The sequence below is a fragment of the Gambusia affinis genome, linkage group LG16, assembly GCF_019740435.1.
Source record: "Gambusia affinis linkage group LG16, SWU_Gaff_1.0, whole genome shotgun sequence".
Lineage (NCBI taxonomy): Eukaryota > Metazoa > Chordata > Actinopteri > Cyprinodontiformes > Poeciliidae > Gambusia > Gambusia affinis.
The window spans coordinates 24,299,874-24,323,387 of NC_057883.1; the positions used below are offsets into that span (position 1 = coordinate 24,299,874).

Consider the following 23,514-nt stretch of genomic DNA (forward strand, 5'->3'; position numbering starts at 1 on the left):
AACTAACTAGGTTTCTGTTCTTTATCCGTCTTGCATGAACTCGTCTTCTTCTGAGTCCTGTTAGCAAATCTCCACTGACGTTTAGGTCAGCAGTTATAAAACCTTTAGCTTCCTCATCTTAAGATTGTCTTTTTTCTGTGTCCTTTAAGTTTAGGATCAACAATTAATAAGAAATCAAATTAATCACTCTGAAACCTTACAAGTCAAAACAACACGCATAAAAGTTGTTTGAGTGTTTTTAATATTTTCTTAAGTTTGTCTGCAGAACAGAGAAAGTTACAAACTGTTGAACTGAACTGAGTCATGCTGATAAAGGAGGATCATGCAGAGTGACACATTAGCGGGACAAGAGAGGTTCCTGCGCCTGCAGACATTTTCATGGAGAACAAACACAGTTGGATGCAGCTCAGTGCTGTTCCTCTGTTAATGTAGCAACATTTCAAGGATCCATCGCTGACAGAAGTATTCACACCCTCCAACAAGTTTTTCTGCAGGATTGTTCTGATTTTATCAATGCTGAGGATTTCTCTGTGCACGAGGAGAGAATTTGTTGCATTTGGTGTGCATAGAAATTCTTGCCTTAGTTTTCAGGTTTTTCTCAGTAAAAGTGATGCAAATCCAACAACCAGCACCTTAAAGAGTAACTAACCCCCCAGTCAGCTATTTGTTGCTGATAAACTGTACAGATTGCTCCTTAAGGGTGCTATCTGTACGTTTCTATGCAATTTTTCTGACATTTTTGTGAAAATGTATTTAATTTTGCAATATTTTTCCTTAAAACTGTCTCAGTGCTGCCCTCGTGGGTTCAACAGCAGCTACTGCAGTCTATTTTCCTATTGGTTACAACAATCGGAAAATTGTTGTAACCAACAATTGTCGCACAAACCCATAAAACTATCACAGTCAGACATACGCCCCCTGGTGGCGAGTCAGGGGCTGGGGTTGCGGCGACCATTGATCGGTGGTGTTTCTAATAACACGCATGTCTGATTCATTTCCAATGTGGATTCAGACTGAAATAGGTCTCCTCTCTGCTTTGACTGTAGACGGCGATGATTTCTTTGTTTTTTGAACGTTGACAAGTGTTTAGTATAAACTTAGCTAGTTTGTTGTCACCATTAAAGTTTCTAAAACATAAGATATAGTGGCAAAGTCAGTAAGTCGTCAACAATTCTTTCCCTCGTTTAGATCCCCCCTCAGCTCCTCCCTTCATTTGGACTCGCCAAATGAAGGGAGGCTTCATGGCTTCGAAGCTAAACTTTCACAAAGGAGTTAGTTACACTTTAACTTTTGGTTCCAGTTTGTCTACAACGCCGTCTCCACACATGATGACCCTCTCCTGATGTAATACCGCCTTCTGTCCTCCCCGGAATCAGACCAGTGGACGATGAGAGCTGGGAAGAATCGGGCGTCCCTGTAGGTCGGCGGACTTTCGCTGAGCGCCAGCTGGCTGGAGTCGGACCTGCAGCACTGCTCGTCCAGGCAGCAGGGGTCCGACAAGCTGCTGCTGCGGCTCCTCCACGGAGCCACGGTGCGACGGGAGCCGTACATGCGGCACAGCGACACGTGGGACGTGTCGGAGGAGAGGCGGGACAGCAGCAGCGCTCCGTGGCAGGAGAACCCTGAGGAGCAGCTGGAGCTGGCGACCGTCCTCCTCCTACCTCCTGAACCATCGTCCCGGTTCTGGGGCGCTCCGGGGTCCAACAAGAAGCGGGTGGAGAAGGCGGAGGTCGCGGTGTTGGCGCTGATGAGCATGGCCTCCGAGTAGCTGGGGATGAGCTGGCGGTTGCAGCGAATGTGCCACTCCATCTCCGTGCTATCCAGGGTGTCCACTCTGGGAATACCGCAGCTAACTTCGTTTAGCGGGGACGGACTGCTGCAGATGTACTCCAACCCAAACAACTTCTCCACCCTGTAATGGACGTACGCCGTTCGATACTCAATGAAGACTCTGTGAGGCCAGGAGAGCATGAGCAGTGCCGCCAACCAGAAGGCCCCCCGAGACGTGTACCACGGCATCCGGTCCGGGTCAACGCAGGCAATCATGTTGTCCCGGAAGTCCACGTTCCTCAGCTGCATTCCCTCCCGAGCTTCCATGTAGTCGTCCAGACCTTCTGTTTCGGAGAAGAACCGGGACCTCTGGTTGAGGTAGTCGTTCTCTGGACCGGCCTCCGTGAAGCTGAAGCACTTGGTGAAGCGCAGGCGGGTCGTGGGGTGACCCTCCAGGCCCGTAAGTTCCCGCGACACGTCTTTCATCCCACAGTGGGTGTAGTCAAACTCCCCTTCTGCCACGTGGGTGTTGACCCGCTCGTGGTACACCTGCGTGGTGGTATAGGCATCCCCATTGCGGTACCTTGTCACCTGCCTCGTCCGTCTGACGAAGTGGTAGCTGATGGCCTTCCACCATATGCTAGGCCTTGCCTGTCGCATGCGTAGCACGCGCTCGTACACGCTGTCCACGTCCGCTTTGGACTGCAGCTGGTTCCGGGCCAAGCAGTGCCAGCACTCCACCATATACAACCCGTAGAGCAGCAACAGGAAGGCCAGCGGGATGTAGACGTACCCGTCCGAGCACGGGCTGTCGTGGTAGATCATGGAGTGTCCGCCGCCCCGCAGGGTGGAGGGGAAGTTGGAGGTGAAGCTGATCTTGGTGACCCGTGTCAGCTGACACCAAGCCAGCGCAGCCAGGCAACTGATCATGAGGACGGAGAGCAGCAGGCAGCGCCAGTGGGACTCCCGGCAGACGCAGGCGCCCAGGGACTGCTGGACTGGCCGCTGCTGCAGAGGCAGGGAGAAGACAAACGGGAGCCAGGATTAGGAAAAAGCACTTAAAGCGATGAAGCCTGTAAACATGCCAAGGAATCCGTGGCATGCAGCAGAAATGCAAACGACTCCAGCTAGCAGTAAATTACAGTGCAGCTCAAAGTAAATCAGACCGAAGAAAGTTCAGCAGAATCTAATCAAAGGAGAACATTAGTGAATTGTTCTCACACACAAAACCCAAAGGTGATTTACAGTTTTACTGCATTGAGCACCTCAGGAACCAACAGGGATGAATCTGAAAAGGTTTAAGCAGATAGATGTTAAATCTGTTCAAATAAATGCTGCAACGTCCAGATTTCAGAAGGAAACTGAACTAAGTGATGCTTTGTAAGGTCAGTGGCGTTTATTTGTTTGTATTTTATTGTAAAAATAAACTCAAACTTAGCCAGAGTTGACAAATGTTTCATTGCATTTTAGGTCTGGACTTTGACTAGACCATTTGAACTACTTTAATGTGTTAATTTCATTTAATTGATTATATGGATGCAAATTATTCTTGATTAATGAGTTAATATAATGTTGATTGATCTCATCGATTCATTAATAAGTGGGCATTTTCTTAAAAACCTGCATTTTCTCTTCTATTAAAATGGCCGACCACTTTTCCATAACATAAATCTTTCATAACATCCTGAATTTAAAGAAAAATTAAAAATTGACAGAAAAAAGAAAATTGTGGTTGTCCTGTCAGAAGATGAACCTCATTTTTGAAAAAGTAACTGAATTATTTGCATCTTTTGATGTTTTTCTAATATTGTGTAAAATCAGCTTAAGTGGTTAAATAAAAAACGTGCAGAGAGGAATTTTTTTAAAATCGATTAATCGTCATAATAACTGATTACTAAACTAATTATTGGTTGCAGTGCTACATAAAACATACGTGATGAAGGTTGAGGGCACTGCGCTGTTAGTGTGTTTAAACTGGATGCCCTCTCCGTTTCACATCTTTCTGCTTTATCTGCTTTTTAATTCAACCAGCAGAAACACAAAGCGCCACATTTGCAATAATGTAGAGACTTTCCCATTCAGCAGAGACTTTGGCATCAGGCTGTTTAATCAGTAACAGTGAGAGCTGAAGATGCAGCAGCCAAACTAAAGTTAGCAGAGTTTCCTGCTGCCTCTGTGCAGCTACTATCCTCTCTGGAGACGTTCGTCCACATGACTGCCTCTGGTGAGACACAGTGAGAGGATTTATGGTGACAAGCAGCCATCCACTGCTGCACTGGGATGTCACACCCTGCAGCTCCTGCGTCAGTCATTCAAGGAACGACTGAAGTTCATCCAGAACTCGTTTACCTTCACACACAGGGATGAGCTTTATTTGGATGTTTTTGGTGTAAAAGTTGAAGAAGATGAAATATGTTTGAGTGAAAATTTTTATTTTTCCTACAATGTGAAACATTAAAAACAAACCTTCAAAATGAAACTCCTAAAATACACAAGAAAGTGATGTCATTACTCAGAAGAGAGGAAAATGTAAATCATCGATATGTGATGGAGTGCAGAGCCGGCCCAAGTCATAAGTGCACTAAGCCTGCTGCGTAAGGCCTGAAGACCAGGAAGGTTTTATATTTGTTTACTGAGAAAGAGAATACAAATAAATTTCATTCTAAAATTTCAGCAGAGACACATTAAATTATTTAAAACATAAGCTAAACTAAGCTAAAGTTTACTCAAAGTTTACTTCAGCAAAAATACATTAAATTATTTTAAGTTTAATATGAATATATAAGTTTACTTAGTAAAAGTGCAAACAATGATCCTACTAGTTTGATTGTTTGGTTACCACAGTAACCATCAAGTTTAAAACCTCAAAATTCCTGCACTTTTTACACAAATTGCATTATTTTGTATGTTCAAAAGTTAATGTCTTTAAAGGTGCATTTAATAATTTTTATTCAACCAATAAATGTATTTCTGGCAAGAAATGTCACTAAAAAAGACAATAAAACTAAATACAGCTTGTGGACAATTATTTACTCCCTTCTCCATATTTAGTTGGTAAATCTTTTGAAATCATTTGATAATTTCTTCTAATTGCTAAGCAACTTTAAAAATATATTTCCTCTGGTATTCTCAGTATTTATCTTTAGATGAGCTTCCAGTCTCTGACACAGGTGTCTAACTCCAGTCCTGTAGGACCACAGATCTGTCCTGCAGCAATTAGATGAGCCTCTGCTGCACCACCTGAATACAATAATTAGGTCATTAAGGCTCTGGAGAACTGATCTACACCAGGAGGAGGTCATTAAACCGTTTCATTCCAGAGTTTGTACCTGTAGCACATCTAAACACTGCAGGACAGCGACTGGAGGACTGGAGTTTGACACCTCTGCTTTATCATCACCCTAATCTTCAGCTCCTTCCACAGATTGTAAATCAGATTAAAGTCAATATTCGGTCCAGTTAAAGTAATATAGTACAGTTAAAGTATTGCTTTAAATCTAGATAACAGATAAGGGATGGATGGGTTTGGATTAACTTTACAAAATCTAAACTTTATTGTTGATTTTTAACTATGTTTAAAACACAGAGAGGAACGAAGAACTTTAATTTGGACATGCAAATAGTTATTCTAGACTTTTCTGGAGAGCAGGAATCATCTGCCTACCACTTCTGGAAGATCGCTGTCTGCAGGTGAGTCTTCCTCCTGCTCTTCTTCCTCAGCAGCACTGAGAACACTGGGCGCCTCTTCCGCGGAGTCCTGGTCAGAGGAGAGCATGCTGCAGCGCTTTGCATGTCCTCTCATGCATCCTGTTTTACCTTCTTCCCTCCGTTTGCATCCTCCTTCCGGGTCCCGCTGAGTCCCGCATCAGATTCTGGTCCAGCAGACGGCTGCTGCTGCTGCTGCTGCTGCGGTGCGGTGCGGTGCGGGAGTCCCGCGGTGCTCCTGGCTGGCGGGGCGGAGGGGGGCGGGGTTCAGCCGGGAGTTGACCGCAGCAGAGACAGCAGAGGTTCACCATGGTGATGCAGGGCGCGGTCCGATAAAAAGACGCATAAATTAGCGCAATAAAACCCAGAACTGGTGTTAGAAATATGAAACACTGCTCTGAGAAAAAACAAAGAAAAACAAAACAAACTTCCGGTTGAGAAAATGTAATACTGCTGCTACTTCACAATAAAAGCTCACTTTTCTTACTGGTCATCTTCATCCACCGTATTAAGATTTTAAAAAGTGTGAATAACTTCAAACAGTCAATTAAAAATAAAAATTAAAATAAAATAAAAAACTCACTTTAAGTGAAGAAGTTCAGTGTGTTTGAAATTTTATAAAAGTAGGGCTCTGTCTTTTACTGATGACACTGAACTTCAACAGTGGCTTTTAATAACTTTTACTGATAAACATAATGACCAGGAATAATTATAAATATAGATATAAAAACAAGTCATAAAAAAATATCCATCATCTTTTTGCAAATGTATGTTTATTGTTATTTTAAAATAATCAAAAAGAAAAACAGAAATGACATGACTGTTCTTTAAAAGAATAACATCACTTTTACTAGTGAATAGTCCTTTATTTTTCATTTGTGGCTCTAAATTTTTGGATTGTAAAAATTGTCCAGTACTTGCAGCTGATGGCACACCGTATACAGCTAGAAATTTTTTACAAATTTTTTAAAATGTGTGAATTTGCTCAAAACCACTGTCCTAAATTACCCAACGACCCGATCCCTAACTCTAATAATGCTATAGGATGCATTAAAAATGAGCAAGAAAGTGGTAGTAATACTTAATCAAGAATTAAATTAATTTTGACTGCTTTCAATGTAATTAAAATTCATATAATCAAAAAGATGACCTGTCAGTGGTCATAATGTTTTGCTCGGTGTAATTAATTTGTTTGACGTTTCTCCACCTGACCGCTCGGGGGCGCTGTGGTTGAAATTCCTCCCTTCTTTCAGCCGGTCTCCTCCAGAAAACATGGCGGAGGTCAGGCACTGTGCGGGAAGGGGAGCGTGTGAATTTGGACTTGAAATGTCTAAACTCTACCTTCTGCAGAACCGAATCCGACTCGGAACAAAGGCGGTACACCCTGGCTCTGGGTTTCCGTTTGATGACAATGAAAACCGTGAGCGGAACGGAGCTGGAAGAGCAGCGGAGCGGGCAGCTGCTGCTCGGGACGGTTATACAAAGTTGAGCCCGCTGCCGGGTGGAGCAGAAACCGGTCCGGAGAAGCGAGACACGCCTAAAAAACGCTGTTTTCTGGGACATAAGAATGATTTATGTTCAAATGGGTCTCTGACAGAATTCACTAAGCGGAATGTTCCTCCGTATCGGAGATGTGAGCAGTTGTGGAGGACTTTGTCCCTCTTTCCCCCGAGCCGAAGTCTGCATCTGGTTCCTGGATCTCTTCCGTTTGTTTTCAATAGAAGCTACAGCGGAAACGGATCCAGATCTGATCCGCTGTACAAAACCAAAACCGGCTACTACGATGTCCTAGAAGTCCCGCCCACTGCCACCAAAGCCCAGATCAAAACCGCCTACTACAAGCAGTCCTTCGCCTACCATCCGGACCGGAACCCGGGCAGCGCGGAGGCCACCGACCGCTTTTCAGAGATCAGCGAGGCCTACACGGTGCTGGGCAACAAGGCCCTCCGGAAGAAGTACGATCTGGGGCTCCTGAGCCTGTCGGACCTCAGCGGCAGAACCAAACCCTCCGCCGGGGTCTTCACGGGGGGCTCAGCCGAGCAGCAGCCCGGGAGCAGGCGGTCTGTGACGGGCGCAGAGTTGAGAGACAGGCTGTATGACTTCGATGAGTTCTATAAGGCCCACTACGGAGAGCAGCTGCAGAGGCAGAGAGACATCCGGCTCCGGAGGGAGGAGAGGCTGAAGAGGGAGGACAGCTACCAAGACACGAAATTTGACAACATGATGGAGTTCGGAATTGGTGTGATGCTGCTGTTGGCTGTGGGGATTGTATTTAGCTTAGGGAAGTGAGGAAAGTTTGGTGGATGGATAAGCTCGAATAGGCTGCTGCTCGTTTTGTGCTTTAAAAGCTGCAATATGTAACTTTTAAATAATTATTTAATCATATTTGTCAAAACTTTTACTATGTTGTGACAGTGTGTTATGAGACAGATAATCTGTGAAAAGATTGATCTACTGATATTGCCATCTACTAAAATGCACCACTCCAACCAAAAACAACCAATCAGAGCCAGGAGGAGGGTCTTAGTGCTGCTCATTAATCTCATGTACTCGCTGCTCAATGTGCCAATGGAGGAGAAACGACTTACTGTTACAGGAAAACCGACTATCCGCCGTCATCAGTGGCCATGCTAACTTTCCAGCTTTAGCATTCACTGCAGGCTCTGCTATCAGGAAAAAACGACACCATCATAGCGAGAAAGGGGAGAGGGAATGAGCAGCACCACATGGAGGATGATTGACAGCATTAAGACCCTCCTTCTTCCTCTGATTGGGAAAAAACAATCGAGTTCCTCTGCTTTCTAGAAACAACCACAGATTATCTGCTTCATTCCATTCTGTAATGACAAACAGTTTCGACAAATGAGTCAAAAAATAAAACAAATATAAAAGTTACAAACTGCAAACAGAATGACAGAATGACAGACAGACACATCCACAGCTGGATGATTCTACTCTTAGTCTTACAAAACCCAGGCTTTGATTATTTTGGTTTGATAAGAGTTCATAATGTATCTGTTTCATCATTTACTAAATTTTTCACTTGCTAGTTTGGAATGTCTGATATATAATTTATATATCTCCACAAAATGCAGTAATCTTGTGTATATTTCAGAAAACTTCTGCATTTCCTCCCATTTTTGTTTAATTTGGTCCATTTGAACTATATAAAATGTGACAGAAAGTGAAACCTGATCAAACCAAAACAATTTTAGACACATTTTAGACACATCCTTGCATTAGACTTGATAAATGATTATAAATCGTCAGGGTACAGAAAGTTTTGTGGAGGAAAGATTCAAGTTTGTCTTTCACAAATACAAAACAACAAAGATATTAGTTGATGGAATTTTAAAACAACGGTAATGTAAGAACATATTAATTTATCTCCTCATTTCTTTAGTGCATAAAACGTTTATCATTGTAAGATGATCTGTTATTATTTTGCACATTGGTGGAAAAAATGTTGGATTCAGGAACATCATGTTTTTCACCTAATGGATATTTAAATCTGTTTAACTCTGGGAGGTTTGGTGGCTGGGATTCCTGATTTCTCTCTCTGCTCATGAAGTTTATAATTCGACTCACAGCCACTGGATATTTTATTTCAACTGTTTTTGACTTTCATAAAGTTATGTATCCTTTAAGCTTGTAAATTTTATTAAGTATTTATGAAACGGATAAAGCATTGTAAGCACTTTTAAACAACTCCAGTGATCTAAGATCAGGTTGTTATTCTAAAGGAAGTGCCTTTGATGTTTACTGTAGATGTTGAACGTTATATTGTTCCAGAGATTATAAAATAATCCACAAACGGCTCTGGAGCCTTTGACTTTGCCTCTCCTAACCAACTTACTCCATTAAGCAGCTGGGCGACGGATCCAGGCGGCTCTACGACGGTGGATTCTGTGTAAAAGTATTTGTGCCTTAGAAACCTATAAGAGTTTTGTAATTGTGTTTTTTTTTTTTTTTTTTTTTTGCAAATACAAAACAGTTAGAAATCCTTCAATTTCTCAGTACAAGAACACAAATGCATTTTTTGTCCATCTTGCATTATTCCATATCTTTAATTTGAAGCTCATTTTTTAGCTTGTTGACTAAATATTTAGTTTCCAACCTCAACAGTTTAAAACAGTGACATTTGCTGACATAGTAAAAATCTTTTAATCTTTTAATTTTATTGCAGGGTAAGTAACCCAAATTACTGTTGTTAATTTTTGACAGAAAACATACAAATCTGGCTAACACAAAATTTTTTTAATCAACTTTTAAATAAAAATGTTTTAACATGCAACAAACACCAACCATTAGTACCATTAATATGTTTACACAGGAAGGTCAAATCAGTGCATATTTGTAAGGATGAAACAAAAACTACAGCAGATCTACACAAATACAGTTAACTTAAAGTGCTTGTACATCAACTAAAACGTAAAAATTAAGCTTATTCTCCTGTTCTAGAGTAGTTCTGTTAAAAGATCCAGTTTCTGGTTGGAGACCCGTTCTCAGAGGGCCGGGTCCTCAGAGGGCCGGGTCCTCAGGGGGCCGGGTCCTCAGAGACCCGTCCTCTCAGAGGGCCGGGTCCTCAGAGGGCCGGGTCCTCAGGGGGCCGGGTCCTCAGAGACCCGTCCTCTCAGAGACCCGTCCTCTCAGAGGGCCGGGTCCTCAGGGGGCCGGGTCCTCAGAGACCCGTCCTCTCAGAGGGCCGGGTCCTCAGAGGGCCGGGTTCTCAGAGGGCCGGGTTCTCAGAGGGCCGGGTCCTCAGAGGGCCGGGTTCTCAGAGGGCCGGGTTCTCAGAGGGCCGGGTCCTCAGAGACCCGTCCTCTCAGAGGGCCGGGTTCTCAGAGGGCCGGGTTCTCAGAGGGCCGGGTTCAGGGCGTCGTAGAGCCGCTGCACGGCCAGCTCCACCATCTCTCTGAGGGAGTCGTCCTCGGACGCGTCGTCCTCGCAGTAAACCGACTGCAGAGTGAAAGCAGATGCTAGCTAAACCTGCAGCAAAAGCAGCATTCTGTTTCCAACAACCAGCCGTCTCACCCGCGTCTCCAAGCTGATGTGGACCGTCTGGCCGTCCACCGTCACAGAAATGACTTTCCCATCGCTGAAGTCCACACAGTCCTCTCCAAACATGTCCCTGAAATCAGAGATGGGACAATGCACTCTTCAAGACTAACAGCTTTTCCTAAAAATGTCTTCTATTCAAAAGTTAACGTGTCACTCACTGCAGCATGACCTCTAACCGGGTTTGGAAGACATCCATGTCCATAGTGGTACTCTGGGTCTCCATGACTGGTCATGAAACACAAAACGGACCCATGATTTCAGAGCATCAGTTATTTAATGTTTCCACCATTCATAACCAGCAATGCAACAACAATTCTTAACATGTTTACGCCTTAAGAACTGTGTTGATATAACATTTTAGCTGAAGCTTCCACTAAATACCACGTTGGAACAAATCTTTAGTTAGCTTTCACTAAATACTGTATCAGTGTAGCGCTTTAGCATTAGCTTTCACTAAATACTGTGTTAGTAAAGACCATTACTGCTAGCTTCAACTAAATACTGTGTCATATCACTTTATTGTTAGCTTACACTAAATACTGTGTTGGCATATCGCTTTCAGGTCTAAATCAACCTGAAGCGGCTCATGCCCTCTGGGGCTGGCAGGGAGGGAAGATGAAAAAAATTGATTCTAATAATCGCTTTAAAATCCCAAATTTTAATTTTATTTATTCATTCATTCATTCATTCGTTCCCACCAGGGGGTCCTTTTTGTGGGCTCTAGTGTCCCTTTTTTCATAGTAGGCTGACAGGAGAGGGGGGAAGACATGCGGCAAATGTCGTCGAGTCCGGGAATCGAACCCGCGTCGAGGACTGATGGCCTCCAAACGTGGGGCGCGCTAACCTCTACGCCACCGGAGCACGGCCCAATTTTAATTATATTTTTAAAGTAAAATCTAATCTGTTTTCAATCATTAAAACAGATAAATAGGAGCCACCACCAGAACAGTGACGGTTTGACTCACCTTTCTGAGCCTTCGGGTTGGACTGAACCTCCAGCACCACGGTGGTGACGGCATCAGCATACATGTCGTTCAGCGGATTGGCTACCCACTAAGAGAAAATAAAATAACAGTCATTAATAAAGAACTTCTGTTTATCTGACCTGATCTGACGCTCTCACCTCCAGCACCACCATGCCGACCTCGTGGACCAGAGTGATGCTTTTGAAGATCTTCAGCGTTTTCTTCTCGGTGCCGTCCAGCTCCTCCACGTCCCCTGAGACAGACGGCGAAGGCGGGTGAAGCTGCAGCGTCTCAGCGGAGCGCCGGCCGAACGGTAAAGGCTCACCTGTCAGGTTCCTCAGGTGGCAGACGAGCAGCGAGTACGGCCCGGTGAACGGGATGGCCTGGTTCTGCTTCACCGTGCTCATGGCCAGCTCTGTGTACGCTGTGGACACGTTGCCATAGAAACAACTCTCCATTTCTGAAATGTCTCCACATCCGTCATGGATTTAATGCTAGTCTTTAGGCTGGCCGGGTTCAGTTCTGCTTCAGCTGTCATTTAATTTTAACACATTTAAGGAGTTGACCAGGCCGACCATGACTCCGCCACCACCGTGCTTCACAGCTGGGATCAGAAATGGTTTTCTGGAATGCTGTACTTGGTTTATGCCAAACCTCTGAATTATTTCGATTTAGGCAAATTTTTTCAAAAAGAATATTGTTCCTCCAGTTCTCTGAAACAAAGTATTGGGGTCAGGCTGTGATCACAATCTGAATTACAAAAATAAAGTTGTAATAATATGAAAACAAAGTAATAATAAAAATTAAGTCATAATAATTCAAAAATAAAATATAAGAATAAAACAAAGAAACGATCACAGACTTGCTTAGTTGATTTTTTCCCCTCATAATTTTATGCTACTGTAACTTTATTCTTTTTATGTCATAACATTATTTGAATTTTTAAAAGATTTCTTATCCTGGATCTAATTGTGATGACAAGCACACGGTGCACAAGGGTTGTTCTCAGAGTGTTGTATGCAGGCATATTGTTGGAAAGTTGAGTGGAAGGAAAAACTGATTTAAAAATGGTGCAGAAGGACTTTGACTGTATTTTAGACTTATGATGCATTCATACAACAACATATAAGTGTGAGTAACTTACTTGAGAGGTCGGATGGATTCAGGATGTGGTAATTGAAGTTCTTCTTGACGAGAATGCCAGACACCCTCTGACCCTGAGCACATTTCTTATCAGCCAGGGATCCCATCACCTGTGAGGACAACTTTCAGTCTGACAGGTTCTGCAAAAACATCAGTAAGCAGCAGGTCAAAGAAAACCCAGAACCTTGGCCAGCTTCTCTCCCCTGAAGTTGAGAGTGACGGCCTCCGTGTTGCGAGGGTTGTGCACTTCGATGTGGACCTGGTCGTTATCCTCGTACTCCCGGATCAGCGCTGCCTTCAGGCGGGCCATCTCGTTCTGCTCCCCGTGAACCAGGATCTGAGAGCAAACACACACAGAGTCAGAAAAGGACGAGCGCAGGTGGTTTCTACCTGCCAACCCACCACATGAGGCGGCTTGAGGGCCCGGATGAACTCGCTGGTCTGCTGGTAGTCGGTGTGGGCGGAGAAGGAGATGTAGTCCACTGACATCTTGAGTGGGAGCTTCTGTCCAGACATGGTGGTGATCTCCTCTGGTTCTGACATGATGTGCTGCAGAGGAAACACGCAAACAGGTCTGTTAAATGTTAATAAACTGAGTTTATGTCACAGAATAGAATTATTGAATAGATTCGACACATAGATCCCACTGGAGGCGATAGGCCGCCATCTTGGTAGGCAAGCGTAGCGCAAAGCATAGCGAACCCATGGCATCAAGCTCAACAAAAAGAAAATATGTGAACATTCTTGACTAATGTGCGAGAGAAATATATATGAACAAAATGGCTGCTGTCAGGATCGACCCATTTGAATGGAAACATGTCAGACGATGTGGATCTCCTGCAATGACAAAGTTCACCACTTGGTGAACACAAAGACTGGGTAGAGCAGTCTTAGCTACCAGCTAAAAGCTACATTAGCTAAGCTAACTTTACCAGTTCAGCAGTAAGTACTACAGTAAATATCACTGCTATTTATCATAGCATTACACAGAGATTGGTAGAGAACTCAACAATTGTAATCCAGTAATAGTTGGAATGTACTTGTATTGTTTACAAGTTGGATAGAAACGAGGTGAGAGCTAGTTCTCAGCCTGTGGCTTGTTTACTGTTGTTACAGCAACTACATAGCAACAGCCTACCAAGATGGCTGTCAGGCACAAAGTTCCAGGAACTATGTATTTGTGGTTCTCATGTGACATCACACTTCTGGGAACTTTGTAGATGGCAGCCATCTTGGTAGGTATCTGTAACAACTGCACCACTGTGCAGAACTATGAATTAAAAAAAAACATAAACACAAACTTTACTATATTTTATTCAGATTTTTGAGACAAACCATCACAAAGAAGAACAGAAGAGGAAGAAAAAATAATTAATGAGAATCTGAAAAGTGCAACGTGCATTTACATTTAGCTCCCTTCCCTCTCTCATAGTCCTAAATAAAGCTCTTTTCGAAGAGGTGATAAATGAAGTTAGCTTCCTACCTTAGCTAGCGTTCCCTCTACACAGTATCCAGCGATGATGACGCCGTTCCTCTTATCGGTGCACCAGCTCTCGAACAGCTCCCTGGAGAGGCCGCTCTGCATCATACCCGGCGACGCCATCACCACGCTGGGGCCGATGTCATCAAAGTGGTCCATGCTCTGGGACCGGACAGAAACTGGATCACAAACAGCACTGAAGTAGCAAATCCTTCTCTACAGTGTCTGCAGGCTCCACCAACTAACATGTAAAACTTTTTAAAAACATTATGGTTGGAATTTATGGTTTCTGTTTCATTACAGAAATGTACCAACGTCATCAAACCAACTGGCGATAAAATAGCACTTACCCATGACAGGCACAAAAAAGCTAGCTAGCTATCACAGATATGTTAGCAGCTAATTAGTGGTAGCCTCAACTGTCTCAAGTCACCAAACAAAATGAAGATGTCTATTTGCGACTCAAACTTTTGCCTAACAAAAAAATACATTGAATACATGCAGACATTTTAAGACTTTCTAAGAACCGCCTACCTTCAGATTGCTGATGTGTTTGAACACAAAGGGGTTGTTGATGTTGATTGCTTTGCGGATTTTGTCGTTCATTGCGTTGACGTAGGTCTGGTAGACAGCCATGCACTTCTTGGCCAGAGATGAGGCGTAATAGATGGGAATGTCATGGAGTTCTGGGTGATTCTGCCAGTATTCGTCTAGGAAACAAAACAAACACACATGCAAACATAATCAATAGTAATCAATAGTTCAGGACAATGTTTACTCAGATTAATTGTTCAAAATAAATGTTTCACAGCAGAATTCAGTTATTACATCAGACATTTTGTTCATGCAAGTTTAATCTAGAACTTAAGTTATTCTATCTTATAATGAGTCGTTGCTTTAACCTGATAATGTGAGCAAAAATAATACAGACGTGTGTATTTGGTTTAAATTACAGTATTAATTTTAAACAACTCATGTTGCAAGATTAATAAACTATCAGACCTTAAAAAACAAAGTTTAGACAATATTAACTTAATGACCTTCAATTTCTGTTTTAAAACTAAAACAATTTTCTAGTTGGTGAACCTTCATTTTCTTCAAATGTTTTACAGTGTAACTGATTGACTCTGCAGAATGAAGCAAAGTGGGCCGAGGCAACAGCCAGGGGGGATTCCTAACCCAGGATGAGCAGCAGCTCCTGGGCCCGTCCCAGGGCGAACACGGGAATCAAGCAGCGGCCCTCCCGGTTGACGATGTCGTGCACCGTGTTGCAGAAGCGAGCCTCGCGCTCCTCCCTCTTCTCATGGATGTGAGTCCCGTAGGTCGACTCCTGCAGGTAGAGACAAAACCGCTCTGCTTCTGCTTTTGAGACGTTTCAATATTTCAGATCATCAAACAACTTTAATTTCAAAGAAAAGTAAATACAACAAAAAATCTATCCAAACTAACCTGCTGCTCTCTGGAAAAGTAAACATAAGAACTTATTGTTAACGTTAATTACAGATTTTAAAGGTTGTCCAGATTAACTTTGATCCTTTCTGCTGTGCAGAATTGTTCCTGTCACTGCATCTAAATCAAATTGAAGTCCACACTTTGACTAGCCCTCTCCAAAAACTCCACTTTGTTTTTTCTAGCGCTGTCAATCACCTTGTGTATGCTGTTGGCTACCATGATTTTTGGTAGCCAACAGCTACCATGCTGGTTAGCATGGCCACCAATGACGGTGGACAAACAGTTTTTCTGGAACGGTAAACCGTTCTCTGATTGAAAACACCGAGACCCGCCTCCTGACTGATTGTTTTTGACCTAGAGGTGCATTGCTATAGTAACCATTGCAGCAATCTGTCACAATGTAGTGACAGTTTTAATAAATATGTAAAAAACATTAATTCGTAAAACACTGCAACTTTAATAAATTAAATCACCATTTGAAACTTGTTGTTTGTATTTAATCTAATATGAAATCTGAAAAATGGGTGACAAAAAAGCAAAAACAGACCAAATCTATACAAATGATTGATTTGTAACAAACTTGGGAGTATTATTATGATGTAACAGGGATGATGTCATACTATAATTAAGATGTCAGGTTTGACACTCGGGATCTCCGCTGCCATCAGATGTCTGTCTTCCTGTCTGGAGAAGTCTCCTGTGTACAGCAGCTTTGAGGAGATAAAATGCAACTTGTAATTTAAATATCTAATGTTTCACAGCAGCATTTCCACACAGACTGTAGATCATTTACTTTAACTCCAGCTATTTCGATCATGAACATGGCCGCTCCCAGCACATGACCAGCATGGTAGCACCAGAACTTGATCCCAGCCACTTCCTTCACCTCATGGAAGTTGATGGTCTCTATTTTATCCATGCTGTCCTCCAAGTCGGTCTCAGTGTACAGCATGTCATCTGCAGAGATGTTACTGCAAATAAAACAATTTAAAAAAGTTTGTAGTTGCCTTTAGAAGTCCTATTATACTGGTAATCAGAGTCCAACTGGCTGTGAATTAATCATAAAAACTAACCCTAAGTGTTACACCGACAAAATATTTAGGAGATGCTAATGCTGAAATGCAAACTTAAATTAAAATGATTTCTGCCCTAGAAGGCAGCAGTCCTCAAACACCAATTTAATTTTGACATAATTTACATATTGTATAACGTCCATATATACTGTATTTATGTTTATATCTTGTTCTTTATTGTCTATGTTTTTTTTGTTTTTTTACTGTATTCCTGTATGCTTCTTGTTTTAAATAAAGTTATGGTGGAGGAGCAGAGAAGAGAGACGGTGAGGAGATGAACGCATTTCAAAATAAGAGCATGAACATAACCGTCTACTACTCGATAACAAAACTTCAACATAGATGTTAAACTTTATTCAACAGAAAGTTTACAAAACAGTAACGTGAATTAGTGCTTTGGAATTTATCTGGAAAAACTAATCTCAAGGAAGCTAACTGTGCTAAATGTTTTCAAAACTAGCAAAAATGTTAAATGCTAACCAGAAAATTTGTGGTAGCAACTGGGACACATCCAACACAAAGCACTGGAGTTTCAGAGATGATGGGAAGATGAACAGAACTAAATCCAGGACAATCCTGGAACCAAATCTGCTACCAGCTGCAGAAAATCTGAGACTGGGATGAGCTGTTCATATTTTTCTCTATAAAAATAAACACCGTGCATCTTTTATCCACTGGTTTATGTTAATCTAGCACATAAAATCCAGTGAGGACCAGAATATAACTGATAATCAGTGGCAAGACGTGAAAAATAAATGTTCACAGATGGTCTCCATCCAATCCAGAACGGGTAAAATTTAACTCTGCAGACGTACAAACATGGTGAATGCCTTTGCACGGAAATGTAACATGTTACCATAGGGTGGCTGTTCCCACCTGACTTTGACGTAGTCTGACAGCAGCCAGCGGTAGATGGCCTTGGTGGCGTGCGTCATGAATGTCCGCCCCTTGAAGCTGGTTTTCTGGAGGAACCAGGGCAGAGCGCCGCAGTGATCCAAGTGAAAACTGATGACAGGACATGAGTGTGAACTTGAGATTATAACCTAGAGGTTACAACCAGCGTGAAACGTGGAGGGAAATGTCAAGAGTTTATTACTGTTAAATAGTGGAGAAAGTAAAAAAAGCGAAGGGAAGACTCACTGGCTGATGAGGAGGAGGTCGATCTCTGCGGGGTCGATCAGGTCGATATAGGGAAGAGCGTCCATTCCCTCTAAACCCGGATGGATGCCGCAGTCCAGCTGATAAACACAAACAATCCTCTATTTGTAATCTAAACACAGCCATGTGCTCAATGAGGCCTGGAGGAAGATTATCTTCACATCTTCAGATTTAATGCCTTGAAGGCGGAGCTAGGTCCAACCAGGTGTTTTGCTCTGCTGAATGGTTGCCATGGAGATTAAATGATTTCTCAAACATTAACAATCAAGGCAACACTTGACATAAGTTTAAATGAGGGAATAACATTATATATAATGTATTACATTTAAATATTACATGTTCCAACATGATGTAAAGCTCAAAAGTGAATTTTACATGATACTGTCCCTTTAAATACTTTTACAGGACAACCAAAATAGCGCTTTACAGTTTTGATTATATAAAACCGTCTTAAATGGGGTTCAACAAAGACTCTGAAGATATCTGGATGATCTGAATTATTACAACATTTAATTTTCTTTTTTAATAAAATATTTAAAAATCTGAACTGAATTAAAGTAAAAACATGCAGGACAGTGAGGATCTTTGACCAGTAGAGGGCAGCACTGAATGTGAAAACAGAAAAATGTACGTTATGCTTCATAAATAGCAGATCTTAGAGGAAGACTCGGGGAAATAACGTGATTTTGATGAAACATTATTTTCTAGACACATGTTTCTATCAAGCTCCAGATTATAAATGGTTCTGAAAATAGAATAAGATCACATTACAATTAAAATAAAGCGTCATTTTCTCGACTTTAAATTAACCTGTACATATAACCTTTTTAATTTTCCTTAGCATCTCCTTTGCTTGTTATTATAAATAAAAAGAAAACCAGCAGCTTCTCCTAATTACCATAATTTTCCTGCCTTTGAACTCCAGGATTATACAAGATCTCCCAACTTCCTGGCCAGCGCCACTGTAACATGACGAAAAAACAAATAATATGTAACATCATAATATAACATTTTAAAACGATTTTATTTAGGAAAGGATAAGAAAACTGAATCAGGTCGTCAGAAATATACAAATGAAATAATTTTAACTCACAGAGGGCGGATGAGGAGCTGGTCGCTTTCCTCAGCAGGGACCACCATGTCTGCTTTTCGCTTCGACGCCATTACACTTCAATTATACGGCTTAAATACGTGAAATTACATAAAAATACAAATAAAATCGGAATACTGGGGCAATAATAAATGAACAGTGTGGCTCAGGGTCCGTCTGGAAACAACATTTTCTTGAAAACAGTTCCGTAAAATGTCGGCATCATGTTTACATGTATAAAATGAAGTTAAGCTTGTTAGAAATATTTTCTTAGCGTAAAAACATCGCATTAATATAAATTCAGTAATTTTAAAGTTTACCAATTCAATTAAATGTTTTGTTAGTTTTTTTTGTTATTATTATTTTTAGTTTGGTTGCGTCCCCTTTAAGGCAGCTTGGGTGTCGGCTCAAAGAGGAACCGAAGAGTCAAAACTGGAAACTAGTTGAAAGAAGAAAAATATCCAAAAAAACATCTGAAGTTTGGCGGTTCGGACAGGTAAGCCATGACTGTCCCGGTTCTGAGCAGAGGGTCCGGTTCGGTTCTGCGGTTCTGTTAAAACTCCAGCTGTAAATAAACGTGTTGCTCCGGGAGGAGTTTCATTTAGAAACATGTTGCTGAAATTTAACGGGTTTCAGCAGGAAGCTGCAGCCTAGAGCTGGTTTTAAACCCGCTCTGGCTCTGGTTCTGGTTCTGATCCACCACCGGTCCATTCTGTCTGGTTCCAGACGCTAAATCAGGTGATACGAACGTGTAGTTTGGTCCTGCCACAGACATCAGTGTAGTAAGTAGTGCAGACTTTGGAAGCAGAATGAAAGTAATACATAATTTTCATATATTTTACCCCCGAAAAATCTAAAAAGTGTGGCGTGCTTTTGTACTTAACCTCTAAATAAGATGCACAGCTAGAAACTGAAAGCTCTACCTGTTCTTTAGAGTAAAATAACTTAAACAGAAAATGTCTGTGGAAATCAGTTTTCATGTCTTAAGAAAAAACATTCCCATATCATGACTCTCCCTCCACCGTGTTACACAGCAGATTCAGGAGGATGCAGTTAGATGTTTTCCTACACAAATAATAATTTGTATTTAGAAAGTTGAGTTTGGTGTTTGAGGTTTCTAATTTCTTTGTCTTGTAAACATATATAATTTTTAATTTTGCACTACTTTATACATCAATTTATTTAAAACTTGTCACAAATTTTGCTGATAAATTGTTCGAGAGTGTATTGCGATAGTATTGTTGATTTTAATGGCACAATAATGGAAGAATACTTTCTCAGAGATCAATAAACTATAACACTGGAACTGGAAGACATTTTAATTATCCAAAACAAATAAATAAAACAACAAATAAAATTATCCTTCAAGAAAAAGCTAGTTGCACCACACTGAAGATTTTTAGCATCCAGGTTTAATTTATTGTGCGATTAATTGATTTATTGTGACAGGCCTAGAAGAAAAATGCAAGACTAAAAAAAGATTATGATGACATTTTTTTATTTTTGCACCTTTTCTAATACAACCTTTCACAGTGCCCCCTGTTGACGGCCAAGGTGTAGAACACCGCAACATTTCTGCTGTTGATCCGTTTGTTTTGTGGCGATGCAGGTCAGCGGGCCTGAGGCTTCCGATGTGGTCGTCATGGTGAAGGATGTTTCGGAAAGTGAAGAAGCGGCACAGCAGCAGCAGCTCTCAGAGCAGTGAGATCAGCACCAAGAGCAAGGCACGAAGAGACGACACGCTCCATTACGCCAGAACCAGAACCTCCCGGTGCCATTTTAACCCAGCTTTTTGTCCCTCCACAGTCCGTCGACTCCAGTTTAGGAGGACTGTCCAGGTCCAGCACCGTCGCCAGCCTCGACACCGATTCGAACAAGAGCTCAGGTCAGAGGGAACGCCATGAAGATGAGCTAAAACCTGGCGCAGGTTTTGTTCTCTGTCTGCTAACTGGAGCTGATTCCCTGCAGGAAACAACGCGTCGGAAACATGCACCGAGTTCCGGGTGAAATACGTCGGATCCATCGAGAACCTGCAGTTTGAGATGAGCAAAACCCTCCAGGAGCCTCTGGACCTCATCAGTTACATCGATGCTGCACAGGTAATAAACCAAGACTTCATTTAATTCAGTGACGACGGGTTACAACAGAGGCGTGCAAACGTTTAACCATCAGGGCCAAAATTAGTGGTGCACCGACTGCAATTTTCTGGCCGATTACCGATCTTTAAAAAGCCTGACCTGCCCTTTCCAACTTTGGCCAAAACCATTTTATCGTCTTAAATGTCGCAAGAAAGTTGCTGAGTTGGCAACAGTGGGGCGATTATTGTTACCTGTAAACATGCAGACATGATGTGGGGGGCGGAGCTTACAGTCAAACCTCTCACTGCAGAGGAGAAGATGACAGTGGTTGGCTTTTAAACCTTTTTCAAGGTAGATAAGATCTGCAGATAAGATCAGCTTCACTAGTATCTGTCAGTCACTGATCTCCCAAACTCAAGGAAATCGGCACAGATAAATCGGCTGGCTGATAGATCGGTGCACCGCTAGAAAAAATCATTAAGTTGAAACCACATGGGGCAAAACAAACATGTTATATTTGGTGTCAGAACTAAATATTCTGCATTTCTTCACAGCAAGATGGAAAACTGCCGTTTGTTCCTGGAGACGAGGAGATGGTCCTGGGAGTGTCCAAGCACGGGGTCAAAGTGGCGTCAGTAGACCAGTATGTGAGTAGCACAGCAACCATTTGGTTTTAAAAACAAAACAGTGTCGTTTTCTCACATGCAAAGGTAAAACATATTTTCAAATATATTTTTTATTTTTTCTACTATTATTGGATTAATCAATTAATAATTGGATAATAAAAGGTGCTTAATGGGAGATTTTCTTCAGAGAACCAGGTGAAGCTAAAATGCTCGGTGTAAATACATTTACAGACACAGAAGGTTTTCCACTCAAATGCACAATTATATATATATATATATATATATATATATATATATATATATATATATATATATGTGTGTGTGTGTGTGTGTATTGTACATTTTTGACTTAATTACTGCTGAGTGTTTCAGGAATTGGCATGTTTTTCAGTCTGTAATCACTTGACGATTAATCGAATACTAAAAGACTTGATGATAAATCAATTGATTAATTGATCATTAAAGAGCTGAGAATTAATTGAACAATTAATCACAACTAATCAATAACTAATTCAGCTGATAATTAACCAATTAATGACTAATCAAATGTTAGCTGACGATTAGTTGATAAATTATTTAATCACGACTAATTAATAAGTGAATTAGCCGATGGTTAGATGCTTAATTGATTAATCATGATCATCAGTAACTAAATCAGCGAATCCTCAGCCCTCCATGTATTCAGTGTTTGTCGTGTCCTCTGGGCAGGACGTGTTGCATCGACATCCTCTCTACCTGATCGTTCGCATGCTGTGCTACGACGACGGCCTGGGCGCCGGGAAGAACCTGCTGGCTCTGAAGACCACCGACACGAAGCAGCAGCAGTGCAGCATCTGGGTGTACCAGTGCAGCAGCTCGGTAAGTGGTTTTAAATATTAACGCACCTGCTGGGGGTTTGTTTTCATCGTCAACTGATCCGTCTGTGTCTGACCAGGAGCAAGCTCAGAACATCTGCAAGGTGCTGTCGGCCTCTTTCGACTGCGCCCTGTCGTCAAACAAACCCTGACGCTGCTCCGCTTTTAACCCATCAGCTGCCGGCGTAACATTAGCTTACCCAGGATGCATCTGCTTTGTAGCAGAAGGCATCCAGGCTGCTGCGTCTGATCACCTTTCAGTGTTTTAAATATTTAACCAACCCGTGGTCGGCGGATTTACTGTGAGTGTTTTATTTACCCCCTCATTGAATGTATTTCTGTTTATTTTTATATTTTCAAACTAAACACCAGAAAGTGGAGCATTTCTAAAAAGTGATTTAATATAAATTTAAATGGTACAAAATGCTCCAGGCCATCTGCAGTAGATGGGAAACATTAATCGGCACCAAAACAACAGGGTACAAGTCCAAAGGTTGCTCCTGCCTGAGGAAACGATGATCATGTGTTTTACTCATGACAGTATTGGTAGTCAGTCACTTTTTAAAACCTGTTTTTTAGATTTTTTGTTTAACTGGTAAAAACTTTTGGTACCAAATCCTTGTTTTTATTTCATTTATTGCAGTGATTATGTCTGCAGATGGTTTTATTTGCATGTTTACAGTTCTGGACTTCATGTTGTACGATAAGTTTTGTTTCACTTTGTTCAAAATGTGAGAAAAAATAAATGACTTGATGTGGTGCTTATGTGGGATTCTGAGTGATTTTTAATTTTTAAAATCATCTTAAGTTCATTCAAATTGGACGGGAAGCATCCAGCTTCAGTTAGATTTAGGTTCTTTCTTTGACTAGGCCAAGCATACACTGCAGGAAGGTGAACCATACCTCAATCCTAAGTTATTCACTTTGTAAAACCGGTTTTCTTTATTTGTACTGTTCAGATTCTCTATACAAATTAACCAAAAGCAACCCCACAGAATGATGCTGCTACTACCATGTTTTCCTGTGGAGTGGGTGTGTCAGCTGTGTTAAACTTAAAGC

The 23,514-nt window shown here is 41.8% G+C and overlaps 4 protein-coding genes across 8 annotated transcripts; 2 read left to right on the forward strand and 2 right to left on the reverse strand.

The window, feature by feature from the left end:
- Positions 1-223: 223 nt before the first annotated feature.
- On the reverse strand, positions 224-5,810 carry si:dkey-13p1.4 (transmembrane protein 151B). 2 transcript variants are annotated; one of them, XM_044141877.1, is made up of 2 exons: positions 5,435-5,810; positions 224-2,775 (listed from the first exon to the last, which is right to left on the reverse strand). In XM_044141877.1, the coding sequence occupies exons 1-2, from the start codon at positions 5,570-5,572 to the stop codon at positions 1,306-1,308; spliced, it is 1,608 nt and encodes a 535-aa protein (XP_043997812.1). In that variant the 5' UTR covers positions 5,573-5,810; the 3' UTR covers positions 224-1,305. The 2 variants fall into 2 exon arrangements, with proteins under 2 accessions (XP_043997812.1, XP_043997811.1); XM_044141876.1 differs by having other exon boundaries at positions 224-2,778; positions 5,435-5,807.
- Positions 5,811-6,710: 900 nt separating this feature from the next.
- Positions 6,711-9,581, forward strand: LOC122845604. Its single transcript, XM_044141878.1, has one exon. The coding sequence runs from the start codon at positions 6,748-6,750 to the stop codon at positions 7,762-7,764; it is 1,017 nt and encodes a 338-aa protein (XP_043997813.1). The 5' UTR covers positions 6,711-6,747; the 3' UTR covers positions 7,765-9,581.
- A 136-nt stretch (positions 9,582-9,717) lies between these two features.
- Positions 9,718-19,114, reverse strand: LOC122845602 (cleavage and polyadenylation specificity factor subunit 3). 3 transcript variants are annotated; one of them, XR_006373086.1, is made up of 19 exons: positions 18,901-19,114; positions 18,706-18,769; positions 17,790-17,887; positions 17,526-17,654; positions 16,370-16,547; positions 16,197-16,286; positions 15,304-15,454; positions 14,659-14,834; positions 14,128-14,286; positions 13,047-13,193; positions 12,829-12,981; positions 12,646-12,754; positions 11,827-11,925; positions 11,660-11,754; positions 11,502-11,589; positions 10,695-10,761; positions 10,510-10,606; positions 10,243-10,434; positions 9,718-9,972 (listed from the first exon to the last, which is right to left on the reverse strand). XR_006373086.1 is itself a non-coding variant. In XM_044141874.1 (18 exons), the coding sequence occupies exons 1-18, from the start codon at positions 18,969-18,971 to the stop codon at positions 10,333-10,335; spliced, it is 2,073 nt and encodes a 690-aa protein (XP_043997809.1). In that variant the 5' UTR covers positions 18,972-19,114; the 3' UTR covers positions 9,718-10,332. The 3 variants fall into 3 exon arrangements, 2 of the variants coding, with proteins under 2 accessions (XP_043997809.1, XP_043997810.1); XM_044141874.1 differs by having other exon boundaries at positions 9,718-10,434; XM_044141875.1 differs by lacking the exon at positions 18,706-18,769 and having other exon boundaries at positions 9,718-10,434; positions 18,901-19,034.
- On the forward strand, positions 15,299-23,220 carry itgb1bp1 (integrin beta 1 binding protein 1). 2 transcript variants are annotated; one of them, XM_044141880.1, is made up of 7 exons: positions 15,299-15,433; positions 20,507-20,621; positions 20,704-20,782; positions 20,866-20,996; positions 21,530-21,622; positions 22,310-22,459; positions 22,536-23,220. In XM_044141880.1, exons 2-7 carry the CDS (start codon positions 20,550-20,552, stop codon positions 22,605-22,607), a joined length of 597 nt encoding a protein of 198 aa, XP_043997815.1. In that variant the 5' UTR covers positions 15,299-15,433; positions 20,507-20,549; the 3' UTR covers positions 22,608-23,220. The 2 variants fall into 2 exon arrangements, with proteins under 2 accessions (XP_043997815.1, XP_043997814.1); XM_044141879.1 differs by lacking the exon at positions 15,299-15,433 and adding an exon at positions 19,285-19,393.
- The last annotated feature ends 294 nt before the right edge of the window (positions 23,221-23,514 follow it).